At 41.5% G+C, this 21,850-nt stretch overlaps 1 protein-coding gene across 1 annotated transcript; it reads right to left on the reverse strand.

Annotated features, from left to right (window-relative positions):
* Positions 1 to 3,880: 3,880 nt before the first annotated feature.
* Positions 3,881 to 16,918, reverse strand: LOC139460413 (microtubule-associated protein 6-like). The gene is made up of 2 exons (XM_071241906.1): positions 16,841 to 16,918; positions 3,881 to 4,717 (listed from the first exon to the last, which is right to left on the reverse strand). The coding sequence occupies exons 1-2, from the start codon at positions 16,916 to 16,918 to the stop codon at positions 3,881 to 3,883; spliced, it is 915 nt and encodes a 304-aa protein (XP_071098007.1).
* Between the last annotated feature and the right edge of the window lie 4,932 nt (positions 16,919 to 21,850).

The raw sequence follows: 21,850 nt of genomic DNA on the forward strand, positions 1-21,850 counted from the left end.
ATGAATTGAAAGGATACTTAAAATCAGTATCGATTTACATAGTGTTTATGGGTGATAGCATTCGTTATAATCAATTATTCAAATAATGCATTTGAAATATAAACTGTCGCGACCAAAGAATAGTTTACAACATTAACTATACATTTTACATCGATCATTTCTAATGTTGGGTTTAAAACACTTGAACTTCACTCTAGCTATCTTCAAATGCGCTCATTATAAAATATTTACCATTCAAAAGGCGTTTGTACTGATACTATTATAAATACGGTGACGACCTTAACTTGGGTGTATTTTTAAGATGGATTAAAGATATTGTTCAAGTGGAGCACTATATTCCTAGAAAGAGCAGCTGTATTGCAAAGTTTGAGACAAAATGGCAAATGCATTCATTTACATTCATGCTCTTGCTAATATAAGACATTGTCTGTATGTCAAGAAACTACAGTAAACTATATGCTTTCCGTCTGAGGGCATTTCAGCCACATGACGTTGTACTTGAAAACAAGTGAGAATGTTACTCTGAAATGAGTAAACAATTGAAAATAAAGAAGTTTATTGTTTGACTATTTGAGAGAGCAAATACTTTGCTGTCAAGGTGTACTTAGATCAAATATGAAATGGGAAATCTTAATGACTCGCTTCAAACACATATCATTGTAATAATCTCAGCCACAAAATACCGAGGAGATAAAACAGAGTAAACGCTATACTAGATACAACATGAACAGATTCTCCTTCGGTATGTACACAAAACGACTTAGGTCCGAATCAATGCTGGCAATTTCTGACCTTGGTTTATTGAACATGGCATGGGGTGACTCAGTTTGTACATTGATAGATGGTATTGACAGAATCGGTCGAAAATCGTCCCGTGAAGATTACGGATTAGATCTGGTCTTCTGCAACCCATGCTTGCCGTTGTCGTAAAAGGGGACTAACGGGATTGGGTGGTCAGGCTCGCTGACTTGGTTGATGCATGTCATCGTATCCCATTTGCGTGGATCGATGCTCATGGCGTCAATCACTGGATTGTCTGGTCCAGACTCGATTATTCCATACAGCTGAAATATTGTTGAGTTCGGCGTTAAACAACAAACAGTCGAAAATCTAGCTGTATGCATAGAAAGAGTGGGCAACTAAGTTGTAACATTAAACAATGTCACGTTTATCAGTAAGTAGTAACGCATATAATTGTATCATCCTTTATGTATACATTCTAACATTAACGAACTCAAACACCCACGCACCTACGATACCTTTTCAGGTGGTATGATATAATCCTATTTTTCTTATTCTCTCTTATGTCTTCATGCTTTTCAAACAACCATTGCAATCATCATTCTTTTTCATTCACATTATGGAATAATATAATGTATTTGATCTTCTTAGCTACCAAGCAGTGATGGAATCGTTGGTAAAACAATGGAAGACGATCCATTAAAACGCAGCTCTAAACCGATCGGAGACACCGCTTCTGATTGCATACAGTGATTTTAACACATGTGATTAGATACTGTAATCAGCAATTCGTTTGTACATCAATGATCTAATCCAAAAGGGGGCGGTCGGGTAGCTTAGTGGTTCAAACGTTCGCTCGTCACGCAGAAGTCCCGGGTTCGAATCCCGACATGGGTACAAAGTGTGAAGCCCATTTCTGGTGTCCCCCGATGTGGTATTGCTGGAATATTGCTAAAAGCGGCGTAAAACCATACTCACTCACTAACTCTAATCCAAAAGAAGTGGCACACCCAAGTAGGCCCAAAGAATTACACGCAATAAAAACAACTATCGCTTTCACCTACATGTGTTGTAATTCCGTATATGGAGTGTGACAACATGCCGGTTTGACTTGATTGAATTGTTTGACTTGTTTGACTTGCTGTTCCAAATATACACGTGTATATTTATTGCAGATGGATATACTCCTCTCTGTATCCCTTGTGACGTTAGAAATCCGGTCAAGCATGTCCTGCTAAACTCTGGTTTCCCATCACAAGGTATACATATTTTCAAGAATCGTCTCTAATATTTTTAACAATACAGGTTCTCGTTTAATTAATTTTTTTTTCTAAGATAAATTGATAAATTCGAAATTGATGGCAAAGTTCATTTTAGAATATTGCAACTTGCAAAATTATTGTCCCCCAAAGACCACACTATAAAAATAATGACCACACCATAAACATAAAGACCACACCATAAGAAAATATTTTCTTCCTACCAGAGTTTAAATCGCAGTATGACTATGAAATTTAATTGATGTTTAACATTGCCTACAATCGCCAGCAATCCAGTTTTTGTACTGTCCATTGGCGACAGGTCTCCATACAGTCTAAATGCATTTATTATGAATGTATTATGTGTTCGCGTCACGATATGGTTATATCATTATATACACGAGCGGGAAAAGTTTCTGTACATCACTCACTGTCATAGGAAATAATAAATTACCGCAAACAAAGAACAATTTTACAACAAAGTGATGTACTGATGTCCATGAATTCTGATTGCATCATGACTGTGCAACCACCTTCATGTGGAGAATTCATAGCTTTCGGCCATGGGAACCGGGCCAATTTACACTTGTCAGAGGGGTACACAAAGTACGTGATCTAACCCACCCAGCCATAGCTTTCGGTCATGGGAGTCGGGCCAATTTACACTTGTCAGAGGGGTACACAAAGTACGTGATCTAACCCACCCAGCCATAGCTTTCGGTCATGGGAGCCGGGCCAATTTACACTTGTCAGAGGGGTACACAAAGTACGTGATCTAACCCACCCAGCCATAGCTTTCGGTCATGGGAGTCGGGCCAATTTACACTTGTCAGAGGGGTACACAAAGTACGTGATCTAACCCACCCAGCCATAGCTTTCGGTCATGGGAGCCGGGCCAATTTACACTTGTCAGAGGGGTACACAAAGTACGTGATCTAACCCACCCAGCCATAGCTTTCGGTCATGGGAGCCGGGCCAATTTACACTTGTCAGAGGGGTACACAAAGTACGTGATCTAACCCACCCAGCCATAGCTTTCGGCCATGGGAGCCGGGCCAATTTACACTTGTCAGAGGGGTACACAAAGTACGTGATCTAACCCACCCAGCCATAGCTTTCGGCCATGGGAGCCGGGCCAATTTACACTTGTCAGAGGGGTACACACAGTACATGATCTAGACTACCAGTTGTCGGACTTTCATTTAGTGGAAGCCTCGGTGGCTGGGTGGGTTAGATCGCTGACTTTGTGTGCTGGCGATTAAGTGCCTCACTCTGGCAGCGTGGGTTCGAATCCCGGACAGGACGCAATCCAAAAAAGTACGAGAATCTGTACGTTTCTAAGAAAGAGTTATCCTAAATATAACATTTGTTACATTATCAGTGACATCAGCTTGACAACATGACTTCATGGACGACACACAATTGTTGTGGAAGGCGGCGTCCAAACTGGTGAAAAAGTAGGTAGAGGGAAACTGGGAAGGTTTTGTAGTCTACTGAAGTTCAATGTGAGGTTGTCTATTGTCAATCCATAAGTCCGAAGAACGTGAGACTTAAACTTCGTCACGGTACCGTCCACCAGACACATTGTCATCGATGCCTCCTGGAGGGGTCCTGTGATGTCTAGTGATGCCTCCTGGAGGGTCCTGTGACGTCTAGTGAAGCCTCCTGGAGGGGTCCTGTGATGTCTAGTGATGCCTCCTGGATGGGTCCTGTGATGTCTAGTGAAGCCTCCTGGAGGGGTCCTGTGATGTCTAGTGAAGCCTCCTGGAGGGGTCCTGTGATGTCTAGTGAAGCCTCCTGGAGGGTCCTGTGATGTCTAGTGAAGCCTCCTGGAGGGTCCTGTGATGTCTAGTGAAGCCTCCTGGAGGGTCCTGTGATGTCTAGTGATGCCTCCTGGAGGGTCCTGTGATGTCTAGTGAAGCCTCCTGGAGGGGTCCTGTGATGTCTAGTGATGCCCCCTGGAGGGGTCCTGTGATGTCTAGTGATGCCTCCTGGAGGGGTCCTGTGATGTCTAGTGATGCCTCCTGGAGGGGTCCTGTGATATCTAGTGACGCCTCCTGGATGGGTCCTGTGATGTCTAGTAATGCCTCCTGGATGGGTCCTGTGATGTCTAGTGAGGCCCCCTGGAGGGGTCTTGTGGTGTCTAGTGATGCCTCCTGGAGGGGTCCTGTGATGTCTAGTGATGCCTGCTGGAGGGGTCCTGTGATGTCTAGTGATGCCTCCCGGAGGGGTCTTGTGATGTCTAGTGATGCCTCCTGGAGGGGTCCTGTGATGTCTAGTGATGCCTCCTGGAGGGGTCCTGTGATATCTAGTGACGCCTCCTGGATGGGTCCTGTGATGTCTAGTAATGCCTCCTGGATGGGTCCTGTGATGTCTAGTGAGGCCCCCTGGAGGGGTCTTGTGGTGTCTAGTGATGCCTCCTGGAGGGGTCCTGTGATGTCTAGTGATGCCTCCTGGAGGGGTCCTGTGATGTCTAGTGATGCCTCCCGGAGGGGTCCTGTGATGTCTAGTGATGCCTCCTGGAGGGGTCCTGTGATGTCTAGTGATGCCTCCAGGAGGGGTCCTGTGATGTTTAGTGATGCCCCCTGGAGGGGTCCTGTGATGTCTAGTGATGCCTCCTGGAGGGGTCCTGTCGTGTCTAGTGATGCCTCCTGGAGGGGTCCTGTGATGTCTAGTGATGCCTCCTGGAGGGGTCCTGTGATGTCTAGTGATGCTTCCTGGAGGGGGTCCTGTGATGTCTAGTGATGTCTCCTGGAGGGGTCCTGTGGTGTCTAGTGATGCATCCCCGCATCATTACGCTCCCTCCACTGAATGTAGAAGGTTGGACAACACACGTGTCAGCAGAACGTTCCATTTGACGCTGATGGCTAACTCTGGCAAGATAAAAATTGGAATCTTCTATGAACATGATTAAGCCCCACTCCTGCAACCTTGACCTCAGATGTTGTATTCCCCATGCCAGGCGTGCAGTTCGAGAGCGTAGCAGCTAAAGCAGACTCTTGACATACAGAGAGATATCGTTATGCTATGCTATCGTTATCGGTTTCTTTTCACCACTGGTATATATATTTAGTATATACATATGAATGAAATACTGGAATTTATCAGTGACGATAGATCAAGTTATCAGTCACTAGTGACTGATATAAACAAGGTCCCAGAACTACTTTCTCCTGAATCAAAACATTTGTTAACGTCAGATGCCGACTGCACTCAGTCTCAACCGCAGGAGCATAACTCCTCTTCAACTGAGCACAGGAACTTTTTGACAAGTCTGATGTCTGGAAATAACATCTATTGCAATGTTAATATCACTCTTGCGCCGGACATGCTTCGCCAGACATTAGGCACAACTGGCGACAGCGAGACGTACCGCCGAGGCGAGAAACGCCCGCTTGAATTTTCCGAGAACTTTCCTAATTTAATTCATGACAGCAATAAACAATGTTTCAGTTAAAGTGTTCGGGGTTCTATAAAGGTGTTTATGTCAATTTTCATACTTATCTGTGAGAAAATTTGATCAAATTTGGCGGATTTTGTAAACCTTGAGAGCGCTCAGCTGATCGTTCGACATGGTCAAAGTACTAACTGTTTATGTATTCCTACGCCAATAAAATAATCGCTGTTTGAAAATGATTTCTGTTTTCATTTCAAACAGGAATGTTCAATTATGACAAACAAAAATGTCCATGGAACTTAATACTTGATATGAAATAATATATTTCGCATAACATATATTAACAAGGCTAGTTTTATTCACGAGCTATATTCTTTTCGCAAACCCCCTTGATACGGCGGTGGTAAAGTGGCGACAGGGAGAACTTAGTAATTCATCAGACACTGTTCATCGAAAAAATATATAAATTGCAAGTAATAAAAATAAAACATGTATATAATAAATGGAAAATTCAATGTGGTTTCTCAAATACCACTTTTATCTTATCTCGTGAAGTGGGGAGAGTCTAATATTTTCACGAGTGACGCAGTCATGAGTGAAAATATTAGACTATCCCCCACTTCACTCGATGAGATAAAAGTGGTATTTGAGAGAAACACATTAAATATCCTCTATATACGGAAGAGAACATATGGATGTCAAATTCTTTATCATGAGGAACACAACGTTTGGAGTATAGGCTTACTCCTTCATCAGGTGAATGAATGCCATGAGGCAGATATATTCATGTAAGGACAACACACGGTGGAAAATAACAAAGCGAAGAAGCTGACAAAGGAAGCCAACAGATGACTGGAGCTGATAGGTGATTAGCAACAGACACAGGAAGCCAACAGATGACTGGAGCTGATAGGTGATTAGCAACAGACAAAGGAAGTTAACAGATGACTGGAGCTGATAGGTGATTAGCAACAGACAAAGGAAGTTAACAGATGACTGGAGCTGATAGGTGATTAGCAACAGACAAAGGAAGCCAACAGATGACTGCAGCTGATAGGTGATTAGCAACAGACAAAGGAAGCCAACAGATAACTGGAGCTGATAGGTGATTAGCAACAGACAATGGAAGCCAACAGGTGACTGGAGCTGATAGGTGATTAGCAACAGACAAAGGAAGCCAACAGATGACTGGAGCTGATAGGTGATTAGCAACAGACACAGGAAGCCAACAGGTGACTGGAGCTGATAGGTGATTAGCAACAGACAAAGGAAGCCAACAGATAACTGGAGCTGATAGGTGATTAGCAACAGACAATGGAAGCCAACAGGTGACTGGAGCTGATAGGTGATTAGCAACAGACAAAGGAAGCCAACAGATGACTGGAGCTGATAGGTGATTAGCAACAGACAAAGGAAGCCAACAGATGACTGGAGCTGATAGGTGATTAGCAACAGACACAGGAAGCCAACAGGTGACTGGAGCTGATAGGTGATTAGCAACAGACAAAGGAAGCCAACAGATGACTGGAGCTGATAGGTGATTAGCAACAGACAATGGAAGCCAACACTTACGTTATCATAGTTCAGTAATTGGTAGGTGAAAGAATGGACACAGCGAAGGGCAAATTGAAGCCAGCTAGGTAATTTGCCCTGACCGAGATCAAAGCAATAAGTCCCAAGCACAAGGTAGGCAGATATATATATAGGCAGATGGGTTAATAACAAAGGGTAGAAGATAACAAAGGAAGCAAACAGATGATAAAGAAGTTTACACCCATCCTCACAAAAAAGAAGTTGACATCCATATATACTTTTTCTCATGTGTATCACTTTTAGATGCCTTTCAAAGACTTGATGTCTTAGCTGTTTCAAGATCATCTAAGGCCTGTCGTGTTTTCAGCACAAAGCCATTGTAAACATATTTGTAAGCGTACACAGTTGAGATAGTAGCTCCAGGGTATAAGATGTTATGTAAAGTTAAGATGAATTGTCAACGGCATTGGTCTCCTACATCTCGGTCTGTACGTAATCGAGCCTGGACCACACAATCCAGTGATTAATATCATGAGCATCGATCCACGCCAGTGGGATCGATGACATGCATCAACCAAGGCGCCTTTTACGACAAGCATAGTCGCCTTTTACGGCAAGCATGGTTTGCTGAAGACCTATTCTACCATGAGATGAGATGAGGTGAAGTGAGATTTAATGTTGCATTCCTAATTACCGCACTTTTATGCCGTCGTGTGCAAGTGGTGGATATGTGTGTATTTGTGTGTGTGTGTGTTGGGTTGGGGGGGGGGGGGGGGGGGGGCGTGTAAGTTTGTATGTCACGACTTCTCCTACTCTAATGTTGGTTTGATGGTGCTACCCCACTGGGAAACTCGCCACAGTTAAACATGAGTTTCCAGGGTAGGTAAAGGTGCTATATTTTAACGTTTTAATCAAACCACTGCCCTCCGGGTAGACGCAATATCCACTTAACAACACGTATAAATAACATAGACATATCATTGTACAAATTAAAACGTTTGTTTTACCAAAACATTTTAAATTATTCATGGTGTAAGGCTGATAAGTTACATCTAACCGATGCTCTTTTCGAAGTCAGTTATTGATTGCTGCATGACAAATCAGCAGCTGCCTACATGAAGCTTTCTCACTTTGACCAAACCAACCTCCTACTTACCTTAGACAGTCATCCAAATTGTTATTCTTTCTTGCAGTCTTGTGGTGAGACAGTTGTCTGAAACTGTGAAGTAGTTCAACTGCATTAAGAAAATACTTCAACATCTTCTGAACCCGAATCATGCACATGTTTTCTCCCGTTAGTCTCATCTTCAGGTGTATCTACCTCGTTAGTCTCACCATGTTGACTTACATCGCAACCTCCGAGTCCTACTCGTCTTTGTATGCGCGACACATTGATATCATCTTATCGTCGATATCGCCAGAGTCAGAAATACAGACTTTCAACAATCTGACCAAGATCGAGTGTCTTAGTGTATGTTCTAGAGAGAAGTACTGCGTAAGTTTTCACTTCTATCCCGGTGGGCCAACCTGTGTCACTCTGCGAGAACGTTTCAACAATGTAACTGTGACGTCAGCTGCTGTCCCTGGGTATCAGCTTTTCCAGACTGATAAACGTAAGTATAAAGTTGTGTTGCTTCCGCATGTAATGTCCAAGAGTGAACGCTTTGATCTCGGATGGTAGTTAAGTGGAACGACGGCAGGCACAACTCAGGGGTGAAGATTATATAGACAGCAGCCATGTTCATATTAGGAGGGTGAAATAGGTTCAAAAGATCTCATGTCAGTCAGATTATGTAGCTATAAGAATTACACCATGTGGTACAAGGTCGGTCACCCGCGTACATGTATATATGTGAAATCCAGGGACGCTTTTACAGATAGTGCTTGGGATTAAGGGTCCTGTCCAGAAAGGCCTTATGATAATAGCGGATACGCCGAATGCTTACTGTACATACTAAACACACAGAGCTACACTTTGGAAACATATTGAAACAATTCGATATTTTGGATGAATGACGTTTTAAAGAAACCTATTGAAGTGGTTTACACTTTCACAATAACAACTACCTCTTGATTTATCAGAATACTTATTAAATATGAAAGGAAGGTCACAATGCTAAACAGTGACAAAGATTCATTCAGTTTATCACAATGTGTCTTCATCAGACTGTGTCACACCAATCTTAAGTATCTCGGTTTAAATCAATGTCAGTGAGTTATTTAGAGAGTGAATTTGGTTTAAATACAATTTCATATACATCGACCGTGTCAGTTTAATGATAGAGGGAAGCCTAAAGGACTGCCCATATTATGAAACCCACGAGGATGCATGCGATGCTGACAGGTCAAGGGTGATAATCGGGACCAATTGGTGAATACAGGCATTGTTGTATAAGAGAGGATGACAGAGGGTCCAGCCGAACCATCTCCCACAGTATTATCGCATACACGAGTGAGTTGGATGGAAGACGAGGGAGTGAGTGAGTTGGCTTTTACACTGTCTTGAACAATATTCCAGTTATATGGGGTAAAAAACATGAAGTGATGCCGATCTCAGACGTTTCACAATTCAGTGAAACCCACGAGCACGCCTATGGTGCTGACAAACCTGGAAACATTACATGGGCGACCGACGACCACGGGCTTCTCGTATGCCGAGGGGACGCAACTCTGCACAGCTAATTGAAGACCTCTGACGACTGGGGCCACCTGTGCCCCCGGAAGGAAGCGAGGGTTAAATGTCACATATTGTAGGTCTCCGGGGAGTAGGATAGGACATATAGGCAACAACTGGACATGGGCGCCCATTGTGTTCCCTCACAACAACAAACTGAAGGGACACATTGTCATGGATCCGAGGTGCAGTTGCACCAAAGCGTAATGACCATATATAGTTATATCTCGAGGCTCAGAAAAGTTTGTCAAAAATGACAGCACATGTCATCTGAAATTACAATAATAATTGTCAAATAACGAATTCCACTGATTTTACCCACTTAAGCTAAAAATAATAAGATACAAAGTGGAATCCTTATCTGTTGTATATTTGTCTCTATTCATAAAGGTTCATAGTGACAAATAATACACACAAGATAAGAGGGATGATGTCAACTTTCTGATAGTCAACTTTTCCTTAATTTCGAGCAAATTTCCAATGGCTCCAGGCTACATTTCACAATCATTTGATGCAATTGAGCACTCTCTTTAAAAACATATGTAAGCGAACTGAATGTAAAAGAAACAAAAGACAACAAATACTTAACTAGGTGTACAATACATAACACTGTGACATAACATTATATAACAGAGATAGAAAGTTTGAACTTTCTTTGCGAATTAGGGTACATTAAGTAGAGTAAATACAAGTTTGTTTGTTGATTAACGCCGCACTCAGCAATATTCCAGCTATATGACGGCGGTCTGTAGATAATCGAGTCTGGACCAGATAATACAGTGATTGACATCATGAGCATTGATCTACGCCATTGGGATACGATGACATGCATCAACCAAGTCAACGAGACTGACAAACCAATCCTGTTAGTCGCCTCTTATGACAAGCATGGTTGCCTTTTACGGCAAGCATGAGTTGCTGCACCCCTATTTTACCCCGGTTCTTCACGGGTGGGATCTGACAATACCCCTTCAACAGATCAAAATTGCTGACATGTTTGGCTTGACCAATTCTGTCGGTGCAGTCTTCGATTCTTGGTATTTAGTGAAAGTCATCTGTTAAATGTCTGTACGTCAAGTGCACCTACAATCAGGCTTCGACACAAGAATCCAAGGTGAACTCCAGTCACTGTGACTTGGTTCCATTATGTCCTTGTCCAGCATATATATTGAACTTCCTTCGTCAGGGCTTAAAGCTGGATTGAATTCATCCAGTTGGGATGGTGTTTCAAAGACATAGCGCCACCGATATCGAAATCATGACACATGAAATCTCTATGGCCAGGGGGGCGGTCGGGTAGCCTAGTGGTTAAAGCGTTCGCTCGTCACGCCGAAGACACAGGTTCGATTCCCAACATGGGTACATTGTGTGAAGCCCATTTCTGGTGATATTGCTGGAATATTGCTAAAAGTGGCGTAAAACTATACTCACTCACTCACACTCTGTGGCCAGGTACATCTGTAACCAATCTTGAATTAACTCTAACATATGAGCCTTTTGCTCAGATGACAATTAACTAAACTTAACATTCCGTGTTCTCCTGTCTGGCAGATGGTTACGCCAGGCGTATACCTCACTCTAACCCAAATCAAAAAATCCAAAACAAATCCTTTGGTTTATCAACAACCGTAAATCCAATTACGATCAAAATATACTGTTACTTTGACGTTGAATAAGATTTCTTGCAAAGTTATGTTTTTTTATCAAATCTGGAACAAAGACAACAACAAATAAAAGACTCCTGTACGTCTTCTAATGGTTTAATTTGCCATACTGACTTCAGAAAATGCGTGATTTCATATTAGTTACGCGTGGCCTGCCACTCCGAGGATGGTCTCTGACTGCATTCGTCTGTTGCCACTGTTGCCATGAAAAGCAAATGGTGTTTCTGTGGACGTTAAATTGTCTTGCAACATCACGTTGACTCGATCCTGCTTCAAGCATACCAATGGCTCGCAGACGCTCATTTTCGGACAGGCGTGGCATTTCGTAACGTTCAATAATTGCGTAATTTTGTTGTTTGTTTTCTGAGTGGTTGTTGTCAGCACGATGCTAAACAATGCATATGGAATCCCGTTAACGCACATGTTTTTATACCCATTCTTGGGTAGTGAAATGCACGGGTCTTGCATAAAAGTCAACTTTTGCATGGAATGCATGCTTTTCTGTAGCAGTTGCGTTTTTGTGACTTGATTCCATACTCGTACTACAATATTGAAAACCAAACTTTACTTGTTTGAAAAATACACTTAAATATTGGTGTCACAGGAACTTTTTTTTGTTGAGTATATAATTCTCACATATCCATGTTTACAGACAGGTCCAAAGATGGTTACAATGACCTATATTCAACAACAAAACCAATCTAAAATTTCATCATCTTCTCTGATTCATTATCACGCCTTAAGGCACATTAAAGTGTCTCCTCAAATCATCCTATAATCCTAGACATATAAGTCACGTAGGCATAACAGGTAACTCAAAGGCTGATACTGCAGCTACAACAGCTCTTGACAAACTATCATCTCCACTACTGATCCCGTACAGTGATTTCAAACCAACCATCAACATTTATACTCGGGATCTCATAGGGAAAAGAGGTGGCTCCAGGTAGGAAGCATAAACTTCAAGAATTACAACCCTCAATCGGTCATACCTACCTGGGTTGTCAGTCAAGACAAGACGAGGTCGTTTGACAATGATGTCGTATTGGCCACAGTCGGTTTACCCTCGAATATCTGCTTAAGACAGATGAGTACGAACCTCCTAGTGAATACCTTGTGATGAAAAGTTCACCGCCAAGCATATATTGCTTGACTGTGTGAACTTTGCAATCGCAAGGGATTCACATTATCAAAATACAGAAGTTCTGTATGATCCCCTGCGAGATGGTCTAGCTTTGGTTACTGGTGGCCTATAGCCTGTGTTTTAAAACTGTACACGTGGTATTGATATGCTCAAATATGTTAATGCAGTTGAACTTCACAGTTTCAGGGGGCACGGGTGGCCCAGTCGTCTAAGGCGCCGCGATTCGCTGTGCAGAGTTGCGTCCCTTGGGCACGCCAGAAACCTATGATTGGGGGTTCGAATCCCGGTTCGCCCCGATTATGTTTCTAGGTTTGTCAGCACCATACCCGTGCTCGTGGGTTTCAACGAAGTGGTAAACGTCTAAGACCTGCATCACTTCGGGCTTTCCTCCCACATTAAGCTGACACGCCGCGATATAACTGGAAAACTGTTAAAAGCGGCGTTAAACCAAACTCACTCACTCACTCACTCAAATATGTTTAATAAATTGTTTTTAAATATAACTTTGCATAAATGACTCACTTGCAAACATATTAACTTGGTCTCGTCGCTATATGGCTGAAATAGTACTGCTGCGACGTTAAATTTGAACTCACTCATCATCACTCTAGACGAGAGAATTAATCATACTACAATTCATCCTGAATCACAGTTTGAAAAGTGTACCCAATACATTCTACGTTAAAACGCTTATTAGGGCTCCAAGCCGAAAGGCTGTAGAGCCCTATTGTAATCGTTCGATTTATTATTATTATTATTATTATTATTATTATTATTATTATTATTATTTATTATTATTATTATTTATTATTCCGCCGATTTTTGTACCTGCCCTAGCAAAATAACCACTGGCTCGATTTTGTTCAAATTTTGTGCGTGTTTGTAGACCGTTGGGTACTAGTGCCCGCCAAAAGGCCAAGCCCATAGGCCCAAAGGCCAAGGGCAGATAACTGAAAAACAAGTATTTTTTGACGATATATTTTGCCCTGTTGCTCCACAACCGTTTGTCCGTTTACTTTCAAACCTTGCATGTATCTGATGCTTGAGCTGCTTGACATTTTATGTTCTTTGACTTTGGTCATTGGACACGTGGTTAGGCAACCATATTGGATTCAAGGTTTTCAAAGGGTGTTTTGGGTACCTGTCTTCAAATACTATCTCCTCTGAATCCACTGCATGAAAAGCTTTCAAACTTTCTGAGAATTGTCTCCATACAGAACACAACAAATGAGCATAGCCATTTTTCGATATCTTTTGTTGTTACGGCCATATTGGATTTTGATTTTTATCATTTTTTTCACCGAAATTTTACCTTTAAGATCATAGCTTGTAATGTTCTTAACAGAAACTATTGAAAGATTGCAAGTTTTGAGACTATATGTAGCTCATTTTGTGCTGGGTTGCATACTGAAAGCACCACTGCTTGGTGTGGTATTATTTGATTTAAGTAAAAAAATCAGACTTGAGTACAAATACTGAAGGAAGTGCCTCATAAATCTACCATACACCTCCATTCACTGGCTTTGCAGATATCCAAGCGTTCTCCACAGCCTTGTTCAATATTGTGTGTACTACCCTTGACGACCAGGATCAGAATTGGCCTTTTTCAACCGATGCTTGTCTCAAGAGGCAACTATGCTTGTCACAGGAGGCGACAAATCCGATTGGGTGGTCAGACTCGCTGGCTTGATTCTTCATTTCTCAATTGCCAATTGCTAGGGTACGTTATTTTTGACGGCGTTGTTTAAAGCAAACCATTTGCTGATTAGAATATGGTCGAGGTCGGAAATTGGTTTAGTACACTCTGGGAAACTGTGGCACACGCCAATTTGGTAATGTCCTGCAAACGGTGACTATCTTTTGACGGAGTTGGTACAAGCAAACTATATGCGGATTCGAACATGGTCGAAGTCAAACATGAGTTAAGAACACACTGGGACACGTGTGATGATGTCTCACAAGCGGTTCATTACATTTGATGGCGTTGGTACAAGCACACCATATGCGGATTCGAACATGGTCGAAGTCAAACATGAGTTAAGAACACACTGGGACACGTGTGGTGATGTCTCACAAGCGGTTCATTACATTTGATGGCATTGGTACAAGCACACCATATGCGGATTCGAACATGGTCGAAGTCAAACATGAGTTAAGAACACACTGGGACACGTGTGGTGATGTCTCACAAGCGGTTCATTACATTTGATGGCATTGGTACAAGCAAACCATATGCGGATTCGAACATGGTCGAAGTCAAACATGAGTTAAGAACACACTGGGACACGTGTGGTGATGTCTCACAAGCGGTTCATTACATTTGATGGCGTTGGTACAAGCACACCATATGCGGATTCGAACATGGTCGAAGTCAAACATGGGTTAAGAACACACTGGGACACATGTGGCGATGTCTTGCAAGTGGTTCCTTACATTTGATGGCGTTGGTACAAACAAACCATTTGAGGATTCGAACATGGTAGAAGTTGGAAATTGGTTAAAACATCCTGGGACACCCAGGTCAATTTTGTAGTGGTGATGTCTCACAAGAGGTTCTTTACATTTGACGGAGTTGGTACAGGTAAACCCTTTGAGGATTCGAATATATGAACGAGGTGGGAAACAGATTTAACACTTTATCTCAGCAATGCGACAGGAACCCCGGGGCCCGGACGAACGCAGAACGCTAATCCGTTTGACTGGAGCCCAACTGACAAAGAAGTTACGGCCTGTTAAAGAGTCACCAGGCCGAAAGGCTGAAGAGTCCCAGTGTTAGCGTTTGATTTAATATTATTATTATTCCGCTGATTTTTGTACCAGAGCTAGAAAAATAACCACTCGATCGATTTTGTTCACATTTTGTGTGTGTATGTGGACCTTTGGGTACTAGTGTCCGCCAAAAACCCAAGGCCGTAGGCCCAAAAGCCAAGGGCAGATAACTAAAAGAACAGAATATTTTGAAGATATGTTTCGCCCTATTGCTCAGCAACCGCTTATCCGATTACTTTGAAACCTTGCATGTATCTGCTGCTTGAGCTGCTTGACATTTTTTGTTCTTTAACTTTGGTCATTGGTCTCGTGGTTTGGCAGCCATTTTGGATTTAAGGTTTCCGCAGTGTTTATTGGGTACCTGTCTTTAAACGCAAACAACTCCGAGTCCACAGCATGAAATGCTTTCAAACTTTTTGATAATTGTCTCCATACATAACACATCAAACTTTAATAGCCGATTTTGGAATTCGTTTTAGTTACGGTCGTATTGAATTTTGATTTGATCATTTTTTTCAACGAAATTTTGTAAGGTTCTCCACAGAAACTATTGCAAGTTTACATGAAGTTAGTGTGCCATATGCATCTCATTTATTGTTATTGGTTGTATGCTAAAAGTAACACCGCTTGGTGGTAATATTTGATTTATATTTGGGACACCCCTGGAACACGCCAATTTCGTAGCGGCGATTTCCGGTGACTATCTTTTGACAGAGTTGGAACAAGCCAACCTTTTATGGATTCGAACATGTTCGAGGTCGGAAATGGTTTTAGAACAGACCTGGACACCCTGGCACACGCCATTTTCCTTGCGACAATACCCTGCAAGTGGTGCCTACATTTGACGGATTTGGTTCAAGGAAACCGTTTGAGGATTCGAACAGGGACGTTTGGGCACAGTGTTACTTGGAGCCCGCCATTGCTGCTTGCAGCTTTAATTTATCATTGTTTCTGTAATTGAAGCAAGTATAATCGATATTAACGATTAGGCCATTTACAACAACACTGTCATGGCCAATGGAATTACTTGAATTATGCAAGTAGTCTTTTCAATAACTGTTTCTTTCCGATGGTAACAGTGTCATTTCCCTCATTGTGATAAAGGGAGATCATCCAAGTTTAGACAGAAGAGACGTGCTTTTCCAGTCGATCGAGAATTTGTTTGACGCTGCACTCAGCAATATTCAAGCTATAAGACGGGGATCTGTAAATAATCGAATCTGGACCAGACAATCCAGTGATTGACATCATGGTCATCGATCCACGCAAATGGGATACGATGACAATCAAGTCAGCGTGCTTGACTACACAATCCCATTAATTGCCTCTTCCGACAAACATTGGTTGCTAAAGACTTGTTCTACCCCAGATCTTCATGGGTCTAATAAATAGGCCACTTACGACAATAACATTAACATAACAAATGGAGGTACTTGAAATTGTGTACGTTGGACAGTTCACTTTCAGATCAAGCTGGAATTTTGTGGAGTGTGGCGTAAAACAACAAACATACCAATCAGAGGATGACATTGACATTACCCTGATCTTGATATAGAGATATAAGCTTGGATCAGGAAGAAGAGACAAGTCTTTCATCACACGATCGCGAACTCAAACAGTATCACCACTCTTTCAGCTTTGCCTACGGTTGGTTCTGACTGTGAGCTGGACGTGGACTGCGGGTCTCTGCCCAACTCCCGCTGTCACGAGGGTTCCTGTAGGTGTGACGTTGGGCATCGCCCTGATGGAAACACATGTCGCAATTACACAGGTACAGTCGACTATAGTGCATGTGATGTTTGGATCATGGTGCAGAAATTGATTTATCACATGGAACTTACTACCGTGACAGTGGTTTGGTGGGGTTGGTTTTGTTCTGTGATTTTGTCTGGAGAGTAGACATTGGTTTTAGTTTCAGCTACTATACCAGATATTTGTTCAATTAAAACTATATATTTTTAAGGGCAACACTTGGCAACAATGTAATTTTTGTTGCAGATGAATCTGAAGCATAATTATTCTTTTCAAGAATTTTCTAGGACAGTTTATTTCTTCGATAAAATCCAAAACCTCCGCAAGGATATCAAATGGTCTGCCCCTTTTTCAAGCTATATTTCATTTTCTGGCATACATATAACAATGATTTCGAGGAAGCAAAGACTTGCACTTGTTTTTTTACTTTTCAGTGTCATGTACTTCATCTCCTGGCTACACATGGGATGCTGACACCGACATGTGTTACAGGATTGAAACACAAGTGTCAAAGAGCTGGGCCGATGCTGAGAGAAGCTGTACAATGAGACAGGGACACCTCATCAGACCTGACACTGCTAACAAAAATTATAAACTGAGGGAGCTACTGAAACCGCTGGCCTTAGGTATGACATAGTTTGTCCTTCGGTTCTTACAATATTATCATTGGTACTATTATTATGTTATGACACTGCTTTTTAAACAGTTAATGGGGATACAGCGGATTGCAAGCTTCTAATTGTAATAATGTTTATTTTAATGAATCGTCATACTCTACAGCGTGGGTCGTTATTAATCCTTTAAACATCAGATTCTGCTGTCTCACAGACTCACAACATCATGTTGTTGCGTGTCGATTCCCAAATTGAAACAAAACGTTAACCCAGAAATCTGTCTGTAAAAGAACAGTGTAAAACCAACAAACAACCAACAAGTGGGATACAATCAAAAATGTATTACAAAATTCACTAAGTTTACAAATCAGCACAAATTACTGCACAACAATTACAATGGCAGTAAACAATAGAGTGGTGGTACAATATTGAACGGGAATAAATAATATAATGGCAGTGGTCAAAATTAAATACCAAAATACAGTGCTGATAGCAAAAGTCAGTGATAATAATATACGTTCACCTAGTGGCCACAGCAGTCATGCTTCCGAGATGGGCTAGGCAGGGAATCAGAAGAGATGAACTCGATGAATTCCTCACATGAACTCGGGTTTTGACGTAATGAAAATGCGTGATACGCAAACACTCCACTGTCCCTCTGAAACCAACCCAGCCACTGGAAAGTTCCGGACAGTGCTCATAACATAGATCTTTACAGAAGGTTCGGCATGTTTCTATAACATACTGTCACGGTCCAAAGTATACGGACCGGAAGTTTACATACAACACTAGCCATTGTCTTGTGCATACTCGATTCTTTACAGAACGCCGTCATAAATCTGGATTATTGCTGAGTGAGGCGTTAAACAACAAACAAACAAACAAACAAACATATCACTTAAGTATATCCACTGACAATTTCTTCAGTTCCTATTATATCTTCTCTGAAACACATAACTAAAGGAATCATGTATGTTTAAAGGCAAATACTAACTTGATGCTATCTATCATAGTGTGACCTTATTAAACGCTTGTATAATATGTGTGTTGAAAGGTGCAAGGTGTTTACAAGATCTGAGTGTGGGCCGAATAATATTGGTATTTGAATCTCTTTATCTTATAAATTCTTAATTTACTATCTGCACATCACTGTATATGTTCTTTATTCAAGTGTTAGGACGAGTGTTTGTCTTGATAGCGACTAAATGATTCAGATAACCTAACTCAGTGATTGTGTGTCATCGTGATGTTTGGCTTATGATATAATTTGTTTGTTTGTTTGTTAACGCCACACTCAGCAATATTCCAGCGATATGACCAGACAATACAGTGAATGACATCATAATTATCGATCCACGCAATTGGAATATGATGGCATGCATTAACCAAGTCAGTGAGCCTGAACACCCGATCCCGTTAGTCACCTCTTACAAGCATAGCTAGCTTTTAGGGCAAGAATGGGTTGCTGAAGACCTATTCTACCCCGGATCTTAACGGGACCAATTGCATACAGGCCACCATTATATGTGGACTTGCGCCGTCAAACCGCCAGCAATCTGGAAAAAATGAACTGATCATTTCCGGTTTCTATTGCAGGTGATATTTGGATCGGAGCCCGATATGATCACCGGACTAAGAGGTTTCAGTGGCTTGACAACACCACTGTTACATCGCCGCCGTGGGCGCCAGGAGAACCAAGTGGAGATGGCAATTGCCTAAGCCTTTGGACGACTCTAAAATACATGTGGAATGATAAAGTCTGTGGAAGTAATGGATCTTACATTTGCGAAATTCTACTCAACTGACTTTCATTACTGCCTATATTCATGGTTCCTATCCATTCTGAAGCTCCTCACAAGTTAGTCACACCAGCTTCAATCATAAGATTATTGCATGACTATCTGAATGTTTGTGAATGCTTGTCTGAATTTAATTTATCAATTTGTGAGAATTATGATTCCATGTTGAATATGAAAACAGAATAGGTGAATAATTTAGTGTTTTAGAAAATAGGGGAATGCCATCTCTGTATTCCGCAGCCGATCACCCGTTGCTTGAATTCAGATAAGAATATACAGAAGTAGTCATCGTCCTGGAAAAAACACGCATGTCCAAACCAAATTGAAATTGATTGTTCTTAATATCAGTGGTCCATGGTGTTCATCCTATGGCATACCATATATGTCTGTTTAGCTAATCTGTTACTATTTGTTTTAGCTACTGGTACATATTGTTTTATGTCGTACACACTCCCCTAGCACAGCTTCATTACTGTCTGAATGCGATATTTATGAATTAATTCGACTGTATCTTTTCTATAGCATCTGTGCCGTTACATCTCCATGTCTCTGCTCCGAATGTTAAATTTGAACGTGCCATGCAGTTGAAATGTTTGGGTGTAGAATAAAGGCCATGAAGAAACAGTAAAATCCCCCGACAGACGTATGTCCTCATCATTCCTTGTAAAGTTGTTTTACGCCACACTCAGCAATATTCCAGCTATATGACGGCGGCCTGTAAAGAAATTGAGTCTGGACTACACAATCCAGTGATTGAAATCATGAGCAAAGACGAAGAGCGAAGATCTACCCAGGAGATGCCTCAAATTCAGCAACAAACAACTGTTGGATAAGTAGAATTTTTTACTGTCTATGAACATTCCAAACATCTGTCTTATTACAACCGCTTAAAAACATACTGCAGCGCTATATACATAATTCTATTGTTATTAGTATAATTATTATTTAGAGATTAATATAAAAATGCAGCAAGGAAGGTTTTGGTGATCCTGGCCCAGTCAGGCTCGTTTGGTTCATCATCAGCTCAGGGTCCTTGCCCCCTCTTCATGCAGCCCAGACAGCGGATGGGACTTCTCACAGGAAGCGCTGCCTGGTCAAACCCACTCAGAACTTTTCAGAGAATTTGAAGACTCCCCAGCACTGCAGCCTTCTGCATTACCCATTTGTCAGAAGGGCTGTATTCCTGGCAGCAAACCCCGATACTCTCCCAATGTCAGTCAACAGATTGGGAGGTACCATACCTCAGGCACCAAGAACAATTGGGAGTCGGACAACTTGGTACTTGGGATGCAAGTGTGACATTTTGAAAGCAAAGTCTGCTTCCTTCCCGAATCTTGCCAATCACATTTGTGTCAAAAGGGAGGGAAAATTCAATAATGTAAATTATTTCATTGGATTTATCAAAAAGGACAAGATCAGGTTTGATCCAAGCGAATCACTTTTACTATCATTAAAATTAGTATGATGAATTTTTCGTGAATATAACTTTCGTCAGTCAAATGTTTATGTTTGCATTCCTTATGTTGCGAAAAGTGTCAGACGGGTGAGCTTAAAAGAACTTGTTATCACTAAGTCAATGTGTTCTGTGCGTGTAAAAAAGTTCCAGTGAATAATGTTCGAAAAGATGTGATTCAAATGTAAATTCTTTGATAAATGTTAGTAATGTTAGAATGAATTGTAACTTATGTTACTTGTGGCTGAATAGATGTGTGATGATATCAAATACAATGTATGGACAGACGAAATTCCGGAATCTTCCATCCATTATGTAGTTCATGCGAGACATGATTTGTTTTGTAGCAGTATTAAAACACTGGAACAACATTTTCATGTAATGTCATAATTAACACATTTGTGTGTTCATATATATAAATATATATATATATATGTATATATATATATATATATGTGTGTGTGTGTGTGTGTGTGTGTGTGTGTGTGTGTGTGTGTGTGTGTGTGTGTGTGTGTGTGTGTGTGTGTGGACTAATGTACATTTTAGTGACAGCCCACTTAGATACCATGCCACAATTAAACGTCCATACCTCACGCAGACACAGTATTCTGGCCTCGAACCTTCCAGTCCTTGTTTTATCCCCTTAATGTCGAGCGCTAGACGGCGTAACAACAAGTACCATCTTTTAACGTCTTTTATACAACGTTGCTGGAGGTCAAACTCACGACATTTCACGACGCTCTATCCACTAGACCACGGAGACGGTCAGTTTAGGAATGGATGGTCACCAACGGCATCCATCATAAGTGGTCAATACAAGAGATTATCAGTCTAGATGATCCACCGATTCAGATTTTATTTGGCGCAAGAAGCAACATAGCTGTGTAATTTACAGGAACGATCCGCTGAAGATCAGTGATGACACAAGATGCAAAATCCCCTAAGCTCCAAAATATATCTTAATTTCAAGTTAAACGTCAAAGTAGCAACTTCAAAATGTTCTCATTGTGTTGGTTTACTGGAGTATGAACGTTTGAGCCGAGCGAACACC

This window comes from Haliotis cracherodii, unplaced genomic scaffold, assembly GCF_022045235.1.
Source record: "Haliotis cracherodii isolate W230 unplaced genomic scaffold, xgHalCrac1.p SCAF_14, whole genome shotgun sequence".
NCBI classification, from domain to species: Eukaryota; Metazoa; Mollusca; class Gastropoda; order Lepetellida; family Haliotidae; genus Haliotis; species Haliotis cracherodii.